The sequence below is a fragment of the Liolophura sinensis genome, chromosome 11 (assembly GCF_032854445.1).
Source record: "Liolophura sinensis isolate JHLJ2023 chromosome 11, CUHK_Ljap_v2, whole genome shotgun sequence".
NCBI lineage: Eukaryota > Metazoa > Mollusca > Polyplacophora > Chitonida > Chitonidae > Liolophura > Liolophura sinensis.
Window position 1 is genome coordinate 16,223,393 of NC_088305.1, and position 26,192 is coordinate 16,249,584.

General features: G+C 39.4%; 1 protein-coding gene across 1 annotated transcript; it reads right to left on the reverse strand.

Moving 5' to 3' along the window:
* Positions 1–8,745: 8,745 nt before the first annotated feature.
* On the reverse strand, positions 8,746–24,857 carry LOC135478118 (ceramide synthase 2-like). Its single transcript, XM_064758389.1, has 10 exons — positions 24,679–24,857; positions 22,774–22,903; positions 20,703–20,773; positions 20,152–20,209; positions 19,239–19,289; positions 18,830–18,922; positions 17,122–17,250; positions 16,167–16,273; positions 14,401–14,560; positions 8,746–13,544 (listed from the first exon to the last, which is right to left on the reverse strand). Exons 1-10 carry the CDS (start codon positions 24,855–24,857, stop codon positions 13,416–13,418), a joined length of 1,107 nt encoding a protein of 368 aa, XP_064614459.1. The 3' UTR covers positions 8,746–13,415.
* Positions 24,858–26,192: the final 1,335 nt, after the last annotated feature.

The window sequence follows — 26,192 nt, forward strand, 5'->3', positions numbered from 1 at the left end:
GTGTTGGCCCACATTTCGCGCACTTCAACCTGTTGTAGTCTCGCACAAACAGGCCTGTTTCGGATAAGCTATTGTAGCCTTCCACACCACAATTCACCTCTCTCATTCTAATGTTCAGAGGGGAGTTTCTCTACCGTGTAACTATTTCAAAGTTCGCACAAGCAGTTTGCGGATAAACGTGAGAACATCTACACAGCCTTTTTGTGTTATTATTCTGCCAATGGTACATTTTTTTTCTTCTAACTTTACTGTGTTGTCCGGGGCTAGTTTTTATAATTTTTTGAAAATATCGCTTCATACGTCAACATCGCGCTCTGTTCAGACAAGAGATCGTGTCCCAGGATATTTAATAAAGGGGCCTAATCTGTTACGCTTGTTCGTCTTCGAAATATCAAGCTACCAAGTAGTCGCATATAACATTCTTATAGAAAGGGGGAAGACTGACTAACACAAGGCTCAATACGTAAGTTTAGGTATTTTGTAGAATTGTATATATAAAAAAAACATATAATAAATCTCAATGATGTGACTTTAATATTTGACTAACGCAGGTTTTTAGTTCAGGAGCTCTAAAATATTGATAAAAAATACTCAGAACTGGATTTATTATACGAAAAACGGTTATCTCCTGCAAGAATGGGTTTAGGCCTACCCTACATGTATGTAAGATGCTGACAAGCGTTAGATCATCCTTTATTGTATTAGGGGCCTACACGAAAACCCGCATGCCGTGAGATGATGCTCTATAATGGCGGTATCGGACATACATGGCGTGTGAACATACATTACATTCCCTTTTCTCACGTTTCTTCACTGGTGGCTACTCTTACTGTTTTGTGTACTAATATAACAGAAGCGATCACTTTGTGCCTCAAAGTAAAAGAAAGCTAAAATATGAAGTAAGGTTCATCATATAAAGACAACTGCGTAAAAATACTTTCATTTATTTTTTTCAGATTTTTTTGAGAGTGTTGAAAGGCATTAAAATAGTTGAAAACCATGGTGCACTTTATGAGCCATGCAGCCTGTAGAGAGGAACTCTGACGTCACATCACCTTTTTTCCTCATGTTCACCAGACAGAAGGGATTTTTGGGAACATTATTTCGGTAATCTTTCACTCATGGGTAAAAAGAGTTATGCCAACATTCAGTGTTGTGATTAGAGTGGGATAAACTTTCTGTGACGTCAGAGTTCCGAACCTTTGATAATATGGTCCATAAAGCCCACCTTAGAAGTCAAATGTTTGAGCGCATTTAACTCTCTTCACAAAAATAAAAATAAAAAAACTAAATGAAAGTATATTTATGCATAGTTTTAAGTGTTTTAGTTTTAGAGGTCTTTTCCTTTAAAATCTATGGCACTAAACAACACTTAGATTTAGCAAACTGTAAGCAAGACACATGAATGGAATGAACTTGAAGGAAAAAAAAACACTCACTCCTTGTCAACTGTCCTTGTGGCTTCATGTGTCAGTGGATACGTAGAACTGCACTTAACACACAAGTGAAGTTTACTAAATCTTTTTCATGAACTGTAAATTATATTGTGCCTGTATAGAGTCCTTAACCCAGCACACACAATATTGCTTTAACCTAATAAACAGCCCATGGACACATTTCACACAGTCCGTTGTTAGTTGTCATTGGCACCGCACTGTTTTCCGAATCACATAACCAGAACGAGTAACAGTTTGATTGTTTGATAAACTGTTGTTGCGGAATCCTCAGTGGGATCCTAGTTGTCTTAGGACTGCTGGGAAGACTGTACATTTTGTTGTAGTTTAGCTTCCGGTGGAATTAACTCTGGTTGTAGTTCATTAACAGTTCTAAGATGGTTATGGCTACGACGCAGAGTATTTCCTTCTGGATTCATTTATTTATTTGGCCGCACTCAATATTTCACTTATACGACGGCGGCCGGTATTGCAATGGAAGGAAATCGGACAAAACCCGGATGAAACCCACGACCATCCGCACGTAGGGCCATGTAGGAAGCTAGCATGAACTGGACGCTCCTGTGTCACTGCGTCATTGTACTGAACACTTCGGCCACGGAGCCCCCTTTTCGTGTTGAGTACGCACCGTGGAAACGCGGTGAGATAGAATGGCGCTTGCTGCAGAGTCTGGCTGCAGAGTAGACAAATTCACAGAGACTTTCATGATAGAATTACTGTTTCGCCTGGTTTGTTTCAGCGTTTCTCTCAGCCCTTCATGGAGTTCTTGTTGGAGTAAATCTGTGGAAGTTGAGAGTGTGGTTTCCATACAGCTTCCATAATTAACAACTTCACATAATTTAATAACAATATGGCACTGCTGATATTCCATAATTATGATGCTGTACTTTATGTCATAACGGTATGGCACTTTTGATCTTCCTTAGTTTACATTACAGCTCGAATACTACATTCGAATTGCCGTTGCATTAACAAGCGCCGCACTGTTTACACAAACAAGTTGAACTTCTGGGGAAACATTAGCTGCTTAGCGGTCTTCCCGGTTAGGGCCTACAGACCCTTTACACCTGTAAAGCACACCATCTACTAACCGCAGCTCTTGTCGTTGTCTCAACGGTGCTGTTGATCTAGGTGTACCACCTCTGAATTCTTTTGGCGAGAAAGTCTTATGCCCTTGAAGGTCGAAGAACCTCTTGAAGTTTGTATCCCTTTGTTGAGCCAGTCTGATGTCTTTGCTGATAGTTTCTGCTGTAATTCCCACTGCATTTAGGTCCTCGCCCATCTGTGGACATGCACTTGCTACGCGTAGTATTGAGCACCTCGGCGTCTTGGTTGAGCTCCTCTTTGCAACTTGACGTCATTTGCGACATTTCCACTGGTATCCGAGATAATCCAACCGCGTCGCCATTCGCTCGGCTTGAACGATACTCAATAGTGAAGTTGAAGTCAGCGAGCTCAGCTATCCACCTCACCCTGGTTGCGTCGAGTCTGGCAGTAGGCTACATAGGACGTGCGTCAGTGGATTGTTGTCACTGTACACGCAGAAACTTGAGGTATAATATAGATAATCGCAAAGCGATGTGTTATAGCCCACTCGAGTTCTAAGAATTCCGACTTTCCCGAGTGAAGATAGTAACTCTTTTCAGACGGACTTAAAGTTCTGGAGCCCTGCCCGATTACCCTAAGCTTCCACTGCTATAAGACAACCCCTAACCCTTCGCAAAACGCATTTGCACTGAGTATAAATGGCTTCTCAAAGTTTGTGTCAGAATGTAAACTAATGACTCTTAACGTTTCTCTGTGTTCGGAAGTCCATTTTACTGGTGTGTATGAAGGTGCTTGTCCAACTTTAGGCCGGCGAACACGCTGGTGAGTAGAATTCATTTTCTGGCTTGTGGTTTCGGACGCGCTTGTCTGTGGTACCTTGAGCAAATCATGAATTGCCTTTGCCTTCCGTGAGAAGATGGGAATGTATTTTCGATAGTAGCTGAGAAATCTAATTTGTCCTAATTTGGTAATTTGTCCTTCATAACCAGTTTCATAACCTTAAAGTCTTCTGGCTCCGCACGATACGCTTCGTCTGAGACCACGTGACTCAAGTACTTCACCTCTCTTCGGAAGAAACTGCATTTTGAGGCTTTCGACTTGCTTGAATCGACTGAAAACCATCTTAAAAGTACTTGAAATGCTGCACAAAGGTTCGGCTGTAAACAAATACATCATCAACGTATGGGAGACAAATTCTGTCTCGCAGGCCTCCCAAACACTCGTTCATGTGACGCTGGAAGGCTGCTGGAGCGTTGGTTAGGCCGAATGGGATCTTTTCCCACTCGTAAAGGACCGAAGGAGTTATAAACGCTGTTAGATGTCGGCTGCTCTGTGTAACGGAACCTTGATGGTAGGCTTTGCCCTGGTCCAAGACGGTAAACCACGAGTTGCGGGTTAAAGATTCAAGGGCATCCTGGATCCGTGGTAGGGGATGTCTGTCTCTCATTGTATTCGCAATCAACTGCCTGCAGTCGATGCAGAGACACAGGTTCTACGTCCTTTAGTTTGATGTCCATCTCAAGTCCACGTAGACAACCTCTGTCGTAGTTCGTCTTGGTGAAAATATTTGAGTCTTCGTTGAGTACGTGCAGCACATTTTGCATCTGTTGTTCATTTAGATCAGTCTCTGACAGGTCAACTCCGCTGTTGGAGACGTTTTCTTCTTGTAAGGTTTCTGATCTTCTTGGTCAATGCGATTCTCCGCAACTCTCATCGGTGAAATGTCTGTTACTATATTCAAAATGGCAATCTTCGTACCTCCCAAGATTGATATGTTATGGTTGGTACTGTTCTTGACTTTACGGTGCTTGCGAAGTTCATCGATCGTCTCAGTCACGTCTACTCCATAAAGCATTCTTAAATCGTCTCACATGTGAAGAATCATACCTTCTGTGCATTCACCAGGAGGGACATTGCAGGATACCATCGACATGCTTTTAGCAGGTATGTTAAATCTCTTTCGTGGGCTTCTCACAGTGCAAATATTTGAGTCTTCATTGAGCACATGCAGCACTTTTTGCTTCTGTTCTTCATTTAAGTCAGTCCCTGACAGGTCAACTCAGGTGTTGGAGACGTTTTCTTCTTGTAAGGTTTCTGATCTTCTTGGCCAGTGTGATTCTCCGCAACCCTCATCGGTTTCCTGTCCAGTAGTGGATGTTACATTAATCATCAAGGTATCCTCTTGAGATGTTACAGCATGGATTTTCGTCTTACTTCGACCAGTCTTTAGCTTCTGTCGATGTTCAATTTCACGGGAGGAAACCTGGTTCAGCTCCGACAGAAGATCCTCGTCAGCAATTTCCGTAGTTTCAAGATGAAATACTCATCTCCTGACGCACGACGTCATCACGCAAACCAGTGAGTACAGTCCGCCGGGAAATGCTGTCGACCAGCTGATCTTCATAACGAACGGATCCGAGATAAGTCTTTGACGCCATTAACACTTTCCCTTTCAGGTCCACGCATTATGAACGTTTGAACATCCTCTTTTTTCTCTTGGATTGCTGAACAGTGTTCATGGTACAGTTGTATAGACGACTTTTCTTTACGGTAAGATTTGAGGATCCGTTTGAGTGATCCCAGATCACGCGGTAGTTTTGCCAAGAGATAATCCTTTAACCCTAATCCTGGGGCAATCGCACGGATGACACCTTGGATGATTTCCTTTTCCAGGTATCCCTGACATATCCTCATTTCTATTTAGTAGTTCTAGCTCAGGAAACTAAGTCGACCCTTCTGTGATGATCTGGCTTTTTGAATTCTTTTCTCCAAATGTTAGATAGTTCTCCAAATGTTAGATAGGGATAGAACTGTTGAGTTACCTGTACTGTTTTCAGCTAGCATCTCCTTGGTAAACACTGGCTCATTTTCACTGGGAAGATCTTCTGTGAAAGATTTTGTACCGAGCATTCATGTTGTACCACGATCTTTTTTGGTCTTCTCTTTTGTCAAGAATTCGTCAAGGAGTTCACACAGTTTTGCTTTGCCAAGCTCCACTTTGTCACCAGGAACCCCTCAATGTTTCTGTAAATGAGCACTAGTTGAATGAACACTTACGTCAATGAACATAATGTCTTTCTCACCTGAAAACTCAAGTTCTACATTAGACATAGTTACAGTAATGGAGTTTCACAAAATCAAATATATATGTATTCGTTGCATCACATAACTACAGATAATAATTATGAAACGTGTTTACAGTTTCTATTATCAGTCTGTTGATTAATGTTCAGTCTCTTGTTTGTTTTCACAGAGAATACCATGAATCTCTGTATTCACATATCACCGAGACACAAAGAAGATGTTCAGGATTGTCCCCCTTTGTGCTCGTTATTTCAGCGAGATGAACAGTCACAGTAATTGTCATGAACTGTCATTAAACAGATGGTAAAAAATGTCACGGTGATTCTTCTTATCCACATGCACGAATACAGTCCCTTCTCTAGTGATGACACACGGTTCAAATCTCCCGTACTTCTGGTTCACCATACGGAAGATCACATCAAAGTCCAATAGCTGACCGCTCAGAAAGGTTGAAAGGAAGATAGATTTGCACACATATCATCTCACTGCTCCATTTAGCGAATGTTCTCGGAAACACATCACAGGGACATATTCAGTCTGAATCACGTCAGTCTTGTGGCACCACGTGTACATATGGCATCTATCATCCCGGTTGGGCCCCCAAAATGTAACGTGGGTCATGGATTCAGTGGCCCTCTTCAACTGAAGTAAATGATCAACGCCAACTCCGGTCTACAGGATATGCAGGAGACACCTGCAAGTAGGGATTGATTACGTTAAACAAAACCTTAAGTAAACCATCCCGTGCAGTATGTCGGCCGATCGGTCCATGTTGACCGGGTGCTACACTTACGCTTCCATAATTAACAACTTTACATAATTTAATAACAATATGGCATTGCTGATTTTCCATAATTATGATGCTATGCTTTATGTCATAACGGTATAGCGCTATCGATCTTCCATAGTTTACATTACAGCTCGAATACTACATAATCGCTTAACTGTTTTTTTTAATAGGCGAATTGCCGTTACATTAACAAACGCTGTACTGTTACACAAACAGATTTTCGCCGCAATTGTTACCGCTAGTCTTTCGTGGTTACAAAGTTTTTCCATGAGCACACTTATACTTGACGTCCATTATATCAAATAATAACTGTCCACATGAATTTATCAGCGAACATATTTAAATTCGTGAAACAATAACCTCGAGCTTCAGATACTGTGTTTGTTCCCAACGGGCTACCATACACGCAAACTGCACGACTACGCTTCAATGAACATAACAAACGCAAAAAGCTGGGTTTCCATGTGTTAACTGCAGGAAAACATTTCCATGACCGAATTAACATTTAACTGACAAGTTTTTCTGCAAAAACCACACGATCGCGTCTGATGTGATTATCGTCTGCATAAAGGCCAACTTTAATTATGAATCTAACGTTTCTTTGTATGAAATACATGCAAATACATAGTCTACAAACGTAAACTTTATTCGATAACAAAGAGAATCGGCCTGGACCTTCGTTGAGTACGAAATTAATACTGTTAGTGTCGAAACTAACGACGCTAGGCCAATATAAGAAAGAGTCTTTCGGAGCTGTGTCTGGCGTCGACGAGGTGAAGGTTATCACGATGATTTGTGCAAACTGATCGATGTATGGGACGATGGAAGTGTAGTGGTTTGGGGCGGTATCACTTTTCATCACAGAAACCGCTCCGTGAATGCACTGGTCGTGTTCAAGCAGTTTGCTACAGGGACGCCATTTTAAGACGTCACGTTGTCCCATGTTTCCGTCAAGAGCTGCATACTTTTCCAGCAGGACACCAGGTGCTTCTATGGACTTGCCCAAGAATAATGTACCTGCTATGCCATGGCCTGCCTTATCTCCTGATCTATCGAGCACTTGCGGTACTACCTGGAACATCGCATTGGACATCGACCCCAGGTCGACACCGTAAGAGATTCTGCACTTTTCCTACAATGCTGAGTGGCGTAGGATACCCCAAGCTGTTCCAGACAGATAGCGTCTACAAGAAGACATTGTGTGGCATGCAATGCAAACAGGGCTGGTCATACTCAGTACAGATTTTGTCTTTAAACCTCTTGTGTGTTCCATTACCTCTACATTAAATTTGTGCACTTTCCAATGACACTGGTCATTACTAATGCGCAAGTGACTTATCAGAGCGTGAAAGTAATGCACAGCCGACACCAAATGATATTTGGTTTAGCGTCAATTCCATTTTTTTACCTCGGGTGCGTTTTAATGCGTTTCAGTATATGTGACATAGATGACAGGCTGTGTTCCATGCTGATGAATTCTCCACTTGTTCATACTCTTGGAATAAAAATCCTCAAGTACGCCATATGTTTTGCCTTCCTTTTCAAAGATGTCGACACCAACTTCAGACCAAGGTCTGTCTGGGTGTTCTGTGGAGATGAGTGGTTGTTTGGGGTTGCTTATGACGTCACTTTGTCCTCAATGTGTGGTGACATCCCTCACTTTGTCCTCAATGTGTGGTGTGCGGTGCCTGTTCGCATTGTTCTAGGTGAGATTCATGGATATTGTTAAACATTTTACAGCACAATGTTTTCGGCACTTTAAAACGAGATCCTCCGAAAACTAATCCATCGTTTGCTGTGATGCAGTCAAGGAAGGAGAAATATTCACGGATGCTGTTGGGAACGTCTATGTCACGTGGCCAACCTTTGGCTACCATATCCTAAAGCTGTTGCAGGTTTGGATCATTGGCAGTTTCTGCCGGCAGTTGTTTGTACTTACTTTCCGAGACAATTGATTTGGTTCGGGATAAATAAATAATTGGGTTAACGTCCATATCAGGATCAAGTAGATCTGCTGGAACCTCGTCCAAGTATATGCTCACCTCAAGGTATCACCAACATGCAAGTCATTGCCTGGTTTGCTTGACACTGAGGCTATATGGTACATATGTAGTTTCATGAGCATTGATAGATCGTTTTCTTACGCCATACTCATTAAGTTTTCAGACTATGATGGTTGTCCAGTGTTATGGGCAAAGGATTCCTGAGTGCCCAAACAGCAATCTTTAATTTGGCGAGTTTCTGGCAAATTCTCTCATGTCATTTTTGGGGAAGGCAACAAGTCTCCGGCGATTTTCACGCTAGGCTGCACAAGAGAAAGCATTTGGAAATCATGCAAAGAAAAAGCAGCAAAACAAGAAATATGATCGTAAGGCATTGAGTATTTATTAGTCAAATACACAGATCACACCCATGCATAGCAGCCTGTGAACACTTCATTTCATTTACATGCACAATGCCAAGAACACTTATTAATGATGATGATTCTTGCGCTCCATTAAAGGCTTTCTGCATTTATTTTGTTAAAAAAACTTATATGGACCAATGCCTGACACATGAAAACACATTTACAATCAATTCTTTTTTCTCTTTTTAAAGTAACTTGAAAAATAGAAGTTTTCAAGACAATTCACAGTTCATGAAATGAAACGTATACAAACACTAATTCCAGACTTAAGGCAAATATATACCTGTCCGATCGCATTATTTATGTACATACTTTCATAAAACCGCATCATTTCTCAAATAAGCATCATTTGTAACCTTGAAATTTTAAATTCAACACCAACACGAAAAGTTCAGAGGAATGATTGATCGTGAATAAAGCAAGAGACAATTATGGCTTTTGTAAGCAAAACCAAGATCATGAGCTTCTCGAGCGATCTATTGCAGTCTGTAGTCATGAATGTATATTTGGAAGTCTAAAGGCTTATCTGAATATTCCCCCCCTTCTTAGTCTTAATATCCACATTTCAAATATCAAGTTTACAAAATCTTTACTGTACAACATTGATTTTCAACAAAAAAAGAAAAAAAAAATGAAAAGATTGTTGACTTAAGATTTCATTTATTAATAAAAAGTGTTACATTAACGTGGTGATGCCTAAATTTCATTTTATGACTACTGAACCCACCTAAAACTATGAGTCTTAAGCAGTACATGACTGTTGAAGTGTTTGTGTATTATATATGGCAGACTGTGTTAATAAATATAACAAAATATGTACTATGACCACAGCTCAAAGTTCTAATCATAAAAATTGACGTTATTTTTTACAATTTGAATCAGTGGAAGAAAATCACTGCAGAAACATTTAAAATTCAGAGAAACTTTTTATGCTTTGTGTTTTTCGTTTATTTTTTTTTAATGAACTTTGAAAATTTGACGTCTTGACCAGTTTTAAAGCAAATGTGCATGCTGCTAGATGGAGAAATTGTGGCAACAACTCAGCAAGATCGGGTGATTTTTAAAGGACTTAAAAAAAAGGGATGATGGAGGACATAATTGAGCATCTTTATAGCAAAGGTCCATATTGCAACTTAATTGTGCATATTCAATATATCAATGACAGGTAAGCCATTGTGCATTAAAACTTTGGACTGAAATGTAAACACCTCGAAAGAACTTTGATCCAAATTTTCTACCATGTGATGCAATAGACAAGGTGATACAGACATTGGTTTAACACCACACATTTAAAAAGAATCATGAAAGTACCCATTATGATGTTTGTAATTTAATGTATATGTAGAAATACGCCTTTTCATCTTCATCTTTGGGCATAAAAAATCTTTACAGGGTAAAGCTAGGCCAGTGACGTAGATTGTGAAGGCTGTAAAAACTACTAGGAGATGGAACATGTTCCAGTGCTATTTTACAGTTACCTTTAATAAATCCTTTACCAAGTAAAAGAAAAGTATCACATACTCACTACTATTAACCTCTCAGCATACTTCATCATGTAACACTCATTTCGAACTGAAAATATCTTCACATTTTTAAAATTCACAGCAGTATCCTTTATGGCTACACGTATCTACTTTGGCTTTTACATGTAAGCCATGTATGAGAGTATCTTTTCATGTGAAAAACATTTAAAAAAAAAAAAAAAAAGAGCACGATTTTCAGAATGTAATTCATATCATTTTTTCTTCCAGAAATCATGTAAATCATTTGTGAAACATTTTCTGCATCTTTGATTAGCTCAGTACCACAATGGAGGGTTTCGAGATTGAACTCGTATTAGTAAAGGTAAAAAAAAAAGTCCTACCGTACCATGTGACCTGCCAAAAATGTTAGGCAACTATTCTGGATCACATTTACTATAACAGTACAATATTAAACCCCAATCACCCACTCACTCACTCATTTACTATAACATGGGTGTCTGAAAAAGGCTTCACAAAAAGTGGTTAATCCCCTATTAAATTGTCACAGAAGACAAGACGGTTGTCAAAATTTTCATTTAATGTCTCAATAACAATCTTTGATTCAATATAACCAGCCTTAAGACATCTTTAACTTTACTGTGAAGACTACAAGAAGCAAACACACGCAGTTAATGTAGTAATTCAAACTAATAAGAAAATGACCTTTTGCAGGACACACCCAAAAAAATATCCATGAAATCCTATAGAGAAAAGTAGTTAAAAATGCTCTTACTTGAAATTTGTTTAAAAAAAAAACAAGAAGAAGACAGGAATGAGATGCAGCAGGGGACAGACTTATAGAGCAGCAGTAAGACATCTGGGGAACCCATCACAGCAGTTACCTGGCATCATTCGGAGAGTGGACACACAATCGGACAAATTCAAAACTGATTTTTAACAAATGAACAAGAAATTTAATAACTGCAGGTCTCTAAACACCGTACTGCAAGTCTCCAACCCATACTGCAAGTCTCCAACACCACAATGCAAGTCTTCAACACCACAATGCAAGTCTCCAACACCATACTCTAAGGCTCTCAACACCATACACTAAGTCTCTCAACACCATACTGCAAGTCTCCAACACCATACTCCAATTGCTATTAATATCATACTCCAATTGCCCTTTAACATCATAGTGACCTTCATTCAATATCATCCCCAGTGTTCCAGGGCCTCTAGCTGAACTAGGTGTAATTCAAACATGGCCAAATAGGGAACAAGTCATAAATTTGAAAATAATATTTACAAAAGTTATGGTTTTAAGAGCCCAATGTATGAAATCACCAAACACACTACTGTACTCCTGATAACTACTCAACAAAAGCACACTACTGTACACATGTACACTACTGTACTCCTGATAACTACTCAACAAAAGCACACTACTGTACACATGTACACTACTGTACTCTTGATAACTACTCAACAAAAGCACACTACTGTACACATGTACACTACTGTACTCCTGATAACTACTCAACAAAAGCACACTACTGTACACATGTACACTACTGTACTCCTGATAACTACTCAATAAAAGCACACTACTGTACACATGTACACTACTGTACTCTTGATAAAAACTCAACAAAGGCACACTACTGTACACATGTACACTACTGTACTCCTGATAACTACTCCACAACAGCACACTGCTGTACACATGTACAGCACATAACACATGTACACTCTAAACTGTGATTAAGGTGAATAGGAAGAACAGTGCACATACAAGAGCTACCAGCTTTTATATCATTAGCCACTTCGTGCCTCGTTAAGTCTGTATTCAGATAAGCTTAGCTCTTCCACACTTTTCTACGAACCACGATAAATATAGAAGATATTCAACAAAAAAGAATAGATTTAGAGGCAAATTAATGTCACCAATTATTTTTTTTTCTGATGATGATGAAGCTTCTATTTTTCCAGTATATCATTTACCTTGCGAACAAACCTCAACATACCTTTCTAACATCTACTCTCAAGATGGTATTGCAAAAATGGGTGAAATTTTAGCTGATTTCACCATGCATGTAAGAAGGATTTCTCACTTCTACTGGCCAAACAATGAATTTTGACTATGCACCAATAAAGTACGACATCGCTGCATACAACTGGCTATTCACCAGTGTCTCACAAATAAATACAAAGCTCCCATTCTGTCCTTATATGACATAAACAATCAGGGATAAAGCTAGAAATGTCCTGACCATTGTACCAAAGTTTGGTACTGGTCTCGCCATATTCAGCCCTCATCTCGCTATTACACAAGATCATATGAATGAATGACTCCTGACTTAAATGAGGTTCAACACTGTGACACAGTCACACATTCCCACACAGCACCAACATAAGCCTAATCAGGCAAAATAGTTCAAGAACCAAAAACAAAGATGACCCGATAAGTATGTTATTCTGTTTAAAGCTGCATGTCTAAAATCAACAAAATAGACAGTAGACTAGATATTCCTTATATCAACCTATTAATCAATCAATCCAGAAACTATAAACCACTGCAATGACTGAACAAAAAGACTAGCTATTTCATGTTAACCAATCATCACACCAACTTCTGACTAACTGTATACTGTTGTAATCTACATTAAAACATGATTTTAATTAACCTGGATACTTAGCAACACCTTAAACACTGATACCACTTTGTGTCAAGGCAATGGTTTGGTCCAACCAAAATAATATAACATACAAGTCGCAGCTCATGAGCAAATCCATAACATTTTAATGACGGTAGTGTAGTCAGAATGTCGAGCATAGAGTCTGAGTGGGTATTGTTCAATTGTGTTACCAGGTTTACTTCTTTCCTTCCATGTACATCTATTACCCTGCATTGCAAAAATTTAAAAAAAAAAGACACAAACCTATACAGTGAACCATAAGACATTAATAAAAAACATAATTATGGAATCAATGGAATAGTTACCACATTATTCAGGATTAATATAATAACCGAAAAAAAGAGATCAGCGAAGATTGTGTAAAGAAGATGCTTCCATTAGTATAGGTGTAAGACTCATCGATGAAAGAAAAGAAAAAAAAAATGTCTCCTGTGTTGAAATCAGTTGGGTAGAGCTGTGTTCTGCGGGACTTTACTGCCCACCTGTTGAGCAATTGTTCTGGCTTTTGACGTTGTTTGTAACACCTGACCGAGGCTCCCCAGATCCCTCATCCGCACTCTCACTCATCCCCTCACTGTCACTGCGGGTGTCGTGGGTCAGCTGTGGGAAGACAAAACAACCATGTCAGTTGTCAGTTTATACCTACTGAGCACGGTACATGTATACTATATGGTAAACCAGCATGTTTGCCTGGGTATACAGCCTGGTATTTGGTTGAGAAGATCAATTTTCACAAGTACATGTAGGAAGTGCACCTAAAAATATTCCTCACCATTAAGATGCAACTGCAGCGTACAATCGCTACGCTCTTGCATGGATTGTAAGCTATAATTGTTGTAAATTCACCCTACAATTCCTTTAAACAAGCAGACTAACTTTTATAGTTAACTGTAAAGGTAACTGTAGAGCTTACTACTGATGGTAAGGTCAACTGTAGAGCTTACAACTGATGACAAAGTCAACTGTAGAGCTTACTATTGGCTCTAAAGTCAATTGTAGAGCTTACTGCTGATGGCAAAGTCAACTGTTGGGCTTACTATTGGCTGTAAAGTCAATTATAGGGCTTACAACTGACTGTAAAGTCAACTGTAGGGCTTAATATTGGCTATAAAGTCAATTGTAGAGCTTACTACTGATGGTAAGGTCAACTGCAGGGCATACTATTGGCTGTAAAGTCAACTGTAGAGCTTACTACTGATGGTAAAGTCAACTGTAGGGTTTACTACTGATGGTAAAGTCAACTGTAGGGCTTGCTATTGGCTGTAAAGTCAATTGTAGAGTTTACTACTGATGGTAAATTCAACTGTACGGCTTACTATTGGCTGTAAAGTCAATTGTAGAGTTTACTGCTGATGGTAAATTCAACTGTAGGGCTAAAATTGGCTGTAAAATTTATTGCAGGGTTAACTATTGACTGTAAACCTCTTGTGCAAGCCACCCAATGGCATGTACTTACCTCTCCATGAGTAAAGCGCTGTAGGGCCACCCTCAGTACATAGTATGTCCACATGATGTGCAGCAGTTGTAAGGCCACCATAAACCCCATAAAGACTCTGATGACTGGGGACACCCCGACAATGATGGCAGGTAGCTCAACTAAGCAAGTGTACAGCAACCTGAAATAAGCACATCTATGATGATGAGCTTGGCATAAATGTGATCTTCAGTCTTTGTATTTATTTATTTGATAGTTGGCTAACACTATACCGAAAATTTTGTACACTGATAAAATGACTGCCAATATTATCGGGGGAGGGAAGCAGAATGACCAAAAAGAACACCTGGCCTGAAAAAAAAACACCTGGCCAGAAAAAAAAACACCTGGCCAGAAAAAAAAAATTGACAAATTTTTCCACATGTTATGCACAGATACGGGCCCCATCTTGGTGGGAGACAAGTGGTTTTCCATCGATGGGTACTTCATCAACTCCTGACTGCATGTTCATGATTAATATCTTTGAGAGAAAAGATTTAAGACTTGGTAGCAAGGCTACTAAAGAACTGGCCTGTTGGCGACACAAGAATGCAAAACTTCAGCTCAATACATTTGGTCGTGAACAGACCATCAGCGATGGAAGATCTCCTTGTGTCATCTTGCTTCATATGCATGTAAAACTTCAGGCCAATACATGCAGTACTTTTTCAGATACCATTCCTAACACATTGTTTAACTTTGATTCTCATACACAATACACTACGTAAGGAATTTGGTAATTTGGTAATTTACGGTATTTAATATGCACACATCATATCAATGATGCAATATCCCCCTCAAGTTATTGTGCTCTACAAGTGTGCAACCACTGAATTCAACAAATAAAGTACTTTTTGAGATACCAAAACTAATATTTTCTTCAACACTGATTTTAATACACAATTCAGGAATTCAGTCATTTATGGTATTTAATATGTATACACCGAATCAAAGATGGTGTATCCCTCTCCTCCTCCTCCCTTTCCTGTGCTACTGTGCTCTACATATGTGCAAACTCTGAGCTCAATACATGCAGTACTTTTAAAGATACCACTCCCATCATTTTATTTAACATTGCTTTCCCTGTTATTGGATACCAACCCCCATGCTCAGGGTACGACATACATACATCTACGCTACGACTGTACTTTGTACAGGTGAGCTAAAAATTTAAACAAGGACATTCAATTTAAACAGGGGACTAAAATTCCCTGTCAAAAACAATGGTTCTTAACCTACATTTTTTGCAATTAAAAGGCAAGCATCATAATCAAGGTACATACACCTTAATGATTTTAAACTTTCAGGATTTTTTCAAGGCTATTCCAGACACAAAATTCACATTCTACTTGCAATGAATATTATTATGGAAGTTACAATGCTTCAAGCTAGGTAAAATGATAATATTTTCCACCCACCATAATGCTAGCCGCCATCGTATAAGTGAAATAGTCTTGAGTACGGGGGTAAAACACCAATCAAATAAATAAATAAATAAAATGATATTATTATTTGAACTTTCTCATAAACACAACAGTGCATCATGCAATTTCGAAAACAGTGGAAAACCACTGGAAGACACTGGAAAACCACTGGAAAACCAAGAGAAAGCCATCTACTACACGAACATGTACACACTGTCTCAGCACAGGTTGGTGTCATTCTGCTGTACTGTAATCACTCTCCAACGACAAACTATTAGCAACACTGGAAGGAAAAACTTCTCAGGCATCAGCCAATCAACTCACCAGATGGGATAATAAAAGATTCGTGTGACAAGCCACACAATAATGAAGATTGTAAAGACAATTTCGCACGCATTCTGCATTTGGGCATATTTTAACATCTTCGCAAGCTGAAACAAAAAAAAAGTTTATGAGACAATACACACTTTATGAATTTATTTATACGATTGTTTATTGCCAAATTGTTTATTGCCATACTAAATAATTTCACTACAAAATTTTACTTGCATGATTGTGCTCAGCTGTATGGGTGGAAGAAACTGTTGTGCCCAGATCGGAACACCGACCCTTGACAAGTTACTTACAAATTTTCCCCCATGTGACAAACATGTGTGGACTTCCATGCTATCTTGATGGAAAGCTAATGGTCTTCACCAAACATACCAGACACAGCAAACCATTCCACTGGTGCGATCAGAACTCATAACATGTATTAAACATGGCCCAAGAAACTATGAGAGTGGGTGAACCTATTTATTTATTCATTTGATTAGTGTTTTATGCCATGCTCAAGAATATTTCACTCTAACGAACAGATGACAGCCAGCAGAGCGCAGAGGAAACCAATGATCATCCGCAGATTGCTGGCAGAGCTGGACTTGAACTCACAGCTCCCATCTAGAAATTTGTTGTCTAATGTTGAGATGGAATGCCATAAGTATGGTTCTTGTAAAAGGTGGACAACAATAGCTGACTCATCACTTCAAGTCCCATGTGTAATGTTCCAACTTCACCATCATATCCTACAGTGCATACGTATCCTTTCTCTCAAATTAGGACAACAACAGTCAAACGCAAAATGTAGTATCCTATTTTATAATTAAGTCACAATAACATTGTTGATCTTGATGAAGCCTTACCAATGTTGATAATCAATAACAGATTCAATATCAAACCAGAATTTTATGTTTTCTAAGACTTCCATGTGCAATTTGATGCGTAATTAAGAAGGACCTACCTGCAACCAGGGATCTGAGATATCATGCACAACAAGAACCAGGGTACCAATGTGGACAAAGTTTATGGACCAGGAGAAAGCCATGAGACCCAGTGTGATAAGGTGGTGTAACATCATCTCATAAAAATCCTGGCAAAAACACAAAGATGAAGGTCATGTAATCAAAGGTGCAACATAATAAATGTCAGACAGGTGTACACCATAATGTCAGGCAGATGTACACCATAATGTCAGAAAGGTGTCCATCATATTGTCAGAAAGGTGTACACATAATGTCAGACAGGCGTGCACCATAATGTCAGACAGGTGTTCCCCATAATGTCAGGCAGATGTACAACATAATGTCAGAAAGGTGTACATCATATTGTCAGAAAGGTGTACACCATAATGTCAGACAGGCGTGCACCATAATGTCAGACAGGTGTACACCATAATGTCAGACAGGTGTTCCCCATAATGTCAGACAGGTGTACACCATAATGTCAGGCAGATGTACACCATAATGTCAGACAGGTGTACACCATAATGTCAGACAGGTGTACACCATAATGTCAGACAGGTGTTCAGCATAATACCAGACAGGTGTACACCACAATGCCTGTCAGGTGTACACCATAATGCCTGTCAGGTGTGCACCATAATGCCAGACTGATGTACACTATAATGCCAGACAGGTGTACACCATAATGTCAGACAGGTGTACACCATAATTTCAAGACATGTGCATCATAACGGCAGTCAGGTGTGCACCATAACGGCTGTCAGGTATGCACCATAACGGCTGTCAGGTATGCACCATAACGGCTGTCAGATGTGCACCATAATGGGAGTCAGGTGTACACCATAATGGAAGTCAGCTGTGCACCATAATGTCAAGGTATATGTGCATCATAATGGCTGTGAGGCGTGCACCATAATGGCTGTGAGGCGTGCACCACAATGGCTGTCAGGTGTACACTATAATGGCTGTCAGGTGGGCACCATAATTGCTGTCAGGTGGGCACCATAATGTCAAGACGTGCATCAAAATGGCAGGGAGGTGTGCACTATAATGGCTGTCATGTGGGTGCCGTAATGGTTGTCGTGAAAGGATACATTTTTGCTGAGCCAAACTCAGGGGGTCAAGTTCCAAGTAAGTGTATTTGGGATTACATCCATGACAGTGATGTACTGATCTTATGCACTCAAGTCTTGGATGTCATTTTACCTTCGTCGTTGATGACCAGCAATACCAAAACACCGGACAACATTCTATAGCTAAATATAAAGTGATCATCTGTAAACAATCTACATTTATTTCATTTGAAAACTGTAAAATCACCACGCATGATAAGTGTTTTCCAAAAAGTCGGCGGTTCTGTGTAAACTGGCCGCGCATACAGACTCATGTTGCCGATTGGCGCGATTCGGCGGAAACATGTGCTGAAATTAGCCGTACCATATTAATGCGATGAGCGAGATGCTCTGTTGATTTCATCATCTCATCAAAGACGGTGAAGCCGGTTGTCATAGGACTTGAACCGAGTCTTCATTCAGCGTTTTCAGAAGGCTCGCAATTTGCCCAAAACAATGGAAAAAGGCATCATTTTCTCCTGCAAAAACCCGACTTTTTTTTTACGTGAAGATAACTCGCGAAGAGAAAACACTGTAAAGAAATGCTTCCTAAATGAGAAGTCCAACTAAAGCAATGTACATGTACCACACTCACCTTTCGTTTACTATCCATGAGGAATGTGAATAAGAGAGAAAAGTAGAAGCCCATCTCCAGTATATAGTACCAGTAGGCAGCCTCACTGACAGGCTGAAACAAAACGAGACAGATCACATGACGACCGTGTTTACATCTCACCTGTGTTTATCACAGGGTTTGCACACTGACAGCTAAAACTTTCGGCTACAGCTCAACTTTCAGAGCTTTTTCACTAGTCTCTAAAAGATTTAATTTCCAACAACCAGAAAACAAGATGTTGATTTTTAATAATAATTAGGTACATTGTAAATTCCTTTCCTTGTCCTTTTTCCTTTCATTCCCAACGAATTTGGTTTCAATAAATGGTCAGTCAAAGTATTTTACAATTCAGGTCACTCTTTTCCTTATTATTTTTTACAGTACTTACATGGTTAGGCCAGTCTTCCCAACATTTTTTCGTTTCCCACAACCAAGGATTCTAGTAAAAAACAGGAAGAAAGACATCTTCAAAACTGCAACAGGTACATGTAAAGTAGGCATCATCATCAACATATTTCTTAATAGTACACGTACATGTAAAGTGTTCGAGTCAATACAACTTGGAGCTACATGTAGGTACTAGCTTTTTATTATTTTTTATTTGAGTTTTATGCCATACTCAAAAATATTTCACTTTATCGATGACAGACAGCATTATGGTGGGAGGAAACCGGACAGAGCTCAGGTCAAACCCACAAGCATCTGTGAGTTGCTCGCAGATCTTCTCACGCAAAACTGGAGATATAGCTAGCATGAACTCACAGTGATCGCATTGGTGAGAGGTTCCTCGATTGCTGTACTGTGCTAGCACATTATCCACTAGGCCATGGAAGCCCTCTGGGAGCTGTGTCAACAGTCTCTTTACAACATTTAATGCTAGAGTAACTCATTATTCTGTGCATATAATGTAAGTTTAATACCCCATATGGGCACTCCATATAAATCGAACAATATCACCCTAATTCCTCAGTCCCTTCGATTGTGAAAGAGCAACTTTGTGATTTATGTACATTTTTAATTTGATTTTGAGAACAAAACTACATTGGTTTGACTTGCCATTTCAGGACTTTACAAAAAGTATAATTTTATCGGTCTACAGAGAATAATACCCTCAGAATATGCTTGTAATAAAGTGCAAAAAATGTGAGAAGGCACATGTACATGTCATAGCAGAATTACAGTGTTATACTTCTTATATCAACAAATTGTCTGCAAAGCACTATCTGTAATAGAAGATGATTTTGTGCATGAAATCATATAAATGTATACCCTGAGAAGGTCGTCACTTATCTTATACTTACATCCCACATAAAGATTGCACCACAAATGGAGCTTATTGTGTAAAAAACGAACTGGTAACTGCAACAAAAAAAAGACCCCAAAAGTTCAGATATATATTTTTACCAATAAACAGTACAAATACAATAATGTTTCATTTACATGGTGATACCTTGGTTTCATAATTATTATTGAACCCATGTACAACTATGGGCCTTAAGCAGTACAAATATATATTTCCATGCCTTTTGAATAACACTTTAGAGTAATTTACAATACCTTGCAAACATGAGCTGGGATAGGAGGTAGCCGATGCTCCACCCCACGCCAGCCCACAGCTGAACAACAGTGGCAGAACAACAGTGGCGGACGATACCTTACACATAATACTGACAGCTGTATAAAATAATTAAAGAGTATCTTGCACACTATGACATGGAAGAATCGATACATGAACTGAGCATGGTGCTAACTGTATTTTGACCCTCAAAACTCAGCATCTGCAGCCAGCCTAATGTGATAATATAGCATGAACAACCTGCATTCCCTAAACTTTTTTCATGTTGGTTGGGGCGTTTGTAAGCGCCTCTTTCTCAGCCATCTTTGCACTTTGATTTCTGACCAGTCTACTTGTTTTGCTAAACCCTGAAATAAATGAAGACAATAGATAAGAAGTCATCCATCCATGACCGAAACAGTATTTTGTAGGTAAAAAGCATGTAAGGATGGGTGGGGGGAGGGGAGGGTGGTGGTTGGGATAGGTGCTGGTCCAGTTGAGAAGGGGTCACGAAAATTTGATGTACAATGTACATGGTAATCAGCACTGAACCCCACAAACTTGACAATGTAAATGCTGACAAACACATAGCTACAATAAAAAAGGTCAGAAGGCATTAAACTGCCACATTTGAATGATACACCCATATGATATCGATACTGCTTTTCACCAGAAACAAGCTGAAATTTCAGGCCTGTCCTGAGCCACTACAAAAGACTACAGCACTGACAGTATGATCAGAGTCTTGGGGAGGTCTCCAAAATTCTGAAGATGTTTACACAAGGAGTACTGTAAATTACCTAAAATGTCACCCATGGTTAACTTGCTCATTTTGTCTCATTCTAGAGTTAAGAAAATGTATTTGCAATTTGTTTAGAAGGTAGGTTGATACCCTACCACAAAAATGTAACTTTCACCTTCAAAAGTGACAATTTGCCACATTTATTTGCCTCTCAACATGGTCTTTTGTTAGTAAACCTTTGAGTCATTTACAGTATGTTATGTACATGAGCATGTATGTAGGTCAACTACTGAGGCATTTATTTTGAGAGTGAGCCTATCAATGTCATAAAACCCTCTCTATATGTGCCCCTGTGTCACACACTCACATAAACCCTTAGACGAACACCTACCACATTTATATGTCACATACTGTAGCCTAAACATGGCAGGACACTGCATCAATAGTAATTGGGGGCCTCCGTGGCTCAGTCGGTTAAAGCGCTAGCGCAGCGTAATGACCCAGGAGTCTCTCACCAATGCGGTCGCTGTGAGTTCAAGTCCAGCTAATGCTGGCTTCCTCTCCGGCCGTACGTGAGAAGGTCTGTCAGCAACCTGCGGATGGTCGTGGGTTTCCCCCGGGCTCTGCCCGGTTTCCACCCACCATAATGCTGGCCGCCGTCGTATAAGTGAAATATTCTTGAGTACGGCGTAAAACACCAATCAAATAAATAAATAAATTAAATGGTTTGGTTGCAAGGTCAAACTCAAATTCCCAAGAAAATGTACAGACTCTTCACTGGGTTTGTGACAGTGTGTAAAATTATGAACTCCTGACTACTGGTCTTGATTTGAATGTAGATTTCACAATTATGACGAATCATTATTTCAAGGAGCAGGTCAATCAAAATAAGTTCATCTAATTGATTAATGCTGAATTCTGTATGCTGCCTGTAAGTGTAAGAAATTTACAAACACGTGACTGTGAGCTCTCGGAAAATTTGATTAGGAATGGAAGTAGCCTCGCAATAATACTGTGCTTAAAAATTGTTGCACTATGAAGCTGGTAACGAGTATATTGTAAAGGTATCCACTTTCACACATGTAAACACAATGTTCAATCTGAAAACAGGAAATAAAACTGTCTGGAGATTGGTTACAGCAACATATACCATGACAGGGTGTAGAGTTGCGATGTCAAATATACATTTTAACAGAAAATCATTTTTGTGTATAAACCTATAACCATCATAACAGAAAAACTGAACATACAGAAATTCCTTTTGTGTAGGTCACGGGCTACATGTACTTGTAAATTACGAGGTTTCATAGACTCTATTTTGAAGAAGGATGATCTTTCAGCAGCATATGAAGCATACACAGATTTTGGCAGTTACAGAAGACATTATCAAATGTCAGTGGAGAGCCATGTGATGGAGTTTGAGAAACATTACAACAAAACAGCAAAGAATAGCACAACTCTCTCCTTAACTCACAGCAAAACAGTCACAAATAAAATGCTTAAAAAATACACGTTCATGTATATTCATGTTCCACATCTCTGCGAGATTTTGAAAGTCACTGCCAATAAGCTGGGGCAGGGGTGGGTCAGGAATAGACAAGTTTATGAGGTACTTGTAATACTTACTGTAATTTCCTTATGACTAAGAGGTGTTTTCCCATTTTTCTGAAATGCAGCTTCTAGTGTTGGATTCGGGGGTGCTCTGTATGTTATGTCCTTAACACCGAAGTATGTCCCGATTGGCTGCACTATAAAGCTGAAAGGTCAACGGTAGATGTTTTGATGTATTAACCAGAGATAAAACCAATGACTGGGGAAGTCAGTCAGAGTGACAACAAAAGTAACTGACTAAGCTGACAAATATGAGAGATATTTGTTAACAGTTAAAATGTCCAGATCACATGTTTCCAGGGAAAGTCACATACATGTAGAGAGACAGTTTACGAATTACTGTATTTCATCTAAACTTTAGAATATATAAAGGTACTTTCAGAATCACATAAAGGCCTTAAACTAGACTTTTGATGCAAACACTTAAGTTTTTTCGATAACAAATGAATTTAACTTCATAAAAACCTCTAAAGTGGCCTTACAGGGTGGATGAGTCTGAATCAAAAAAAAATGTTTCATTTGAAATACAGCAGTATCAACAGAGTCATTACCTGTCTTTACAGGATGTATGAAATACATGTATACAGGTTCATATACATGTATGTGTAGTGATGTACATGAAAATGTAGAACAATTTTTTTAAGCCGCTGAACTCTGACCTAGCTTTCACATTTACAGATAGATCTGTCAACATGGGCCTGTCAATAAGCCCTTTATGTACATGTACTTTAGCAGTCACCACAGCTCATGTACATGTGACAGTAAAGTGAATCTTACCACTGCCCCTGATACAGTTACTTTACTATGCAAGAGAATTCCTTTTCATCTGTTTTCAACTGACAATAGCTTTATAATTATAATTATGACTAAATCTGGCCAATAATCCTTCAGTGAGTTATTCTAATTTGTTTTCTTAGTAGTTTGTAAACATTTATTACCAATATGAATAGGCCTTCATAGTTAGCCCAGATCACGTCATGTTACTTCATCAGTATTCATAAATAATACGCACACATGGGATCTGAACTTTTTACGTCAAAATGTCGTCACAAGGTGTGTAGCATCACCACCTACGGTGTATGAATTGATGCAACTAACATGATGCTGCTGATGCTGTGACTCTGAAGAATGCAGTGTCTTGTAAAACAAAATCAGAAATATGAAGAAGGTCTATTACTAGACGGTCTATTACTGTAGAATTTGTACTGTTTTAAAATCAGTGTACTCAAGATGGAGGATTTTATTTTATTTAATTTTCATTAAAAGCAATAGTCAAGAACCTTATTGATGGTGGACAGTTTTACTGGCAGAGGAAACTGGAGAAGGGAAATGTCAGAATCAAAAAAATGGAATACATTTAGCTTGCCGAAACACCTTTGCTGTGGCTTATAACAGTGTATCTTTGTTAGTGTAAGTAGCTAGGTTATGGATTTTCGAAGCTGCACACTGCAAACGAATAACAGAGCTGGGGTTTCTGTGAACAATATAACAGCAGAAAAGTGTCATTAGGTTCAGCTTTAGCAGATCTCCAACTCGATAAGGCAATTGTTGAGAGATAGGCAACGTTAGTGTGGTTGTCAGTAGACTGGAAAAACACACCACGACGTCTTACATTTAACATACAGATTACATGTACGTACAACGAAAGCACAACACATGTAATCGCTGCAAACCGACCATGCAGGTCTATAAATAAACACGATCCGATCATTCAAATGCGAAATGGAGGCCAGTGAGGTCGCTTGGAAGTAATAGTAATTTAAACCGTTACCAATGCTGAACGAAACTGTTGGGCAGCAATCTCGTTACGGATTGTTTTTAAAATCGGCAAGGAAATATGACAGTGAAAATTTCTCTTGCTGTTGTTGTTACGCAAGACACTTTTACCACAACGCACTGGAGTGGACGAAACGGACTTACGTTTCAAATATATATCGCAACACTAAGAAAACGACTCCAATGACCAGTGTTATGTACAGATCTGACGGTTTGGGGTGGATACCGCCTGGGTCACTGCCTTCAACATCTTTCCAGGACACTCCCTTCGGAAGCCAAAGTCGTTCGCTCCAGAATCCGTCTCTCAGTCGTGTCAGCGCCATTTCCCCTCCTGCACTGCACTCGGCCGATAACCATGGGGTGACTCTAACACCTGAATTGCCTTTATTGAGAATCCGGAAAAGCGGATTTGAGTGCTTAGGCCTACCTCCATGGCAACGAAACTGTCGCAATCAGAAGCAAGCTGGAACTCGCTTCACAAGCGGGCTTAATTAGAAAAGAACGGATTATTACGTGTGAGCAATAGAACTGTTAATGGATCGGGGAAAACGAGGAGTCGTATAAGATAATGACAAAGGAAGCATATTATAACGAAACCAAGCTTGTTAAAGCACGTGCATGTATGTGGGTTAATTACACAAGCCGTACAGGCCTACAACCCTTATACGGTGTACAGGTAATATTGGTTTCTTAGAACTTTAAACACAGCTCGTTTGTGTACACAGTACTCAGTTATATGGTGCAGCAAATTAAAAAACATACAATTTAGGGGTATCCAAAGATCAACCGGAGGTTAGTGCAAGACATAGGCCCTATATACCTACACTTATGACTGGAACGGAATGCCGATTAAGTATTATAGGCATTGACATTAGAATCTTATAATGTTTAGCTAATAATACAAAAAAAAAAGCAACTGCGGCGACATCTGCCTCGTAAACAGTAGATCCATGGTTTTTAGTTTTGGGGGGCATATTTGTAATGCTTTTCGAAGGTGACATCATCTGTAAATCTATTTCACTATAGGAAAGTTGTTGGACATATGATCATACAGTCTTGTCTCGTGTATCATGTAAAGTGTATAGGTTTACTTTTTCACTGTATATTAGAGCTGGGGATGTGGTTAGCTGGTAATATAAAAACCTGATGTCCAGTGGGCGGTCAGCGTACTCTCCTCTGAACTCATCTGACCTTGGGCTCATGTCATTTTGTAGGGATAAGAATATGGTAGACGTGATGGTCGACAAACAAGTTATTTTGGGATTTCAAGTTTAATGGCCACTATAAATTCATGTTAGGTTTAAGTTTAGTTTCTAGTTGAATTTAAGTATTTTAAGTAAGTGTGGGAAAATCAGTTCCTTCCACTGGATATATGTAGAACCTACATGAGTGAGTGAGTGCTTGAGGTTTAACGTCGTACTTAACTTAATTTTTCAGTCATATGACGACAAAGGAGTCCTTAGAGTGCATGTAATGTGCTTCCTTGTTGCAGGACGGATTTCCAGCGTTCCTTATCTAGTGCTGCTTCACTGAGACGACTTGCCGAAGGCAAGTAAGCCTTCCAGCCCGAGCAATTATAGTGATACGGGCCAACCTTTCGTTGCACTATTATCTTTTAATGCTGTACGCCAAGCAAGGAAGTTACAGCTTCCTCTTTT

What these genes read in the sequence shown, in the direction of transcription:
- LOC135478118 (XM_064758389.1), bottom strand. Translation starts at nt 24,857, where the DNA reads ATGGCGCTGACACGACTGAGAGACGGATTCTGGAGCGAACGACTTTGG. An exon ending in TTGCGATATATATTTGAAAC is followed by an intron (nt 22,904 to 24,678) that starts GTAAGTCCGTTT and finishes TTGACCTTTCAG; the next exon opens with CTTTATAGTGCAGCCAATCG. An exon ending in AGCGCTTTACTCATGGAGAG is followed by an intron (nt 13,545 to 14,400) that starts GTAAGTACATGC and finishes GTCTTCCCACAG; the next exon opens with CTGACCCACGACACCCGCAG.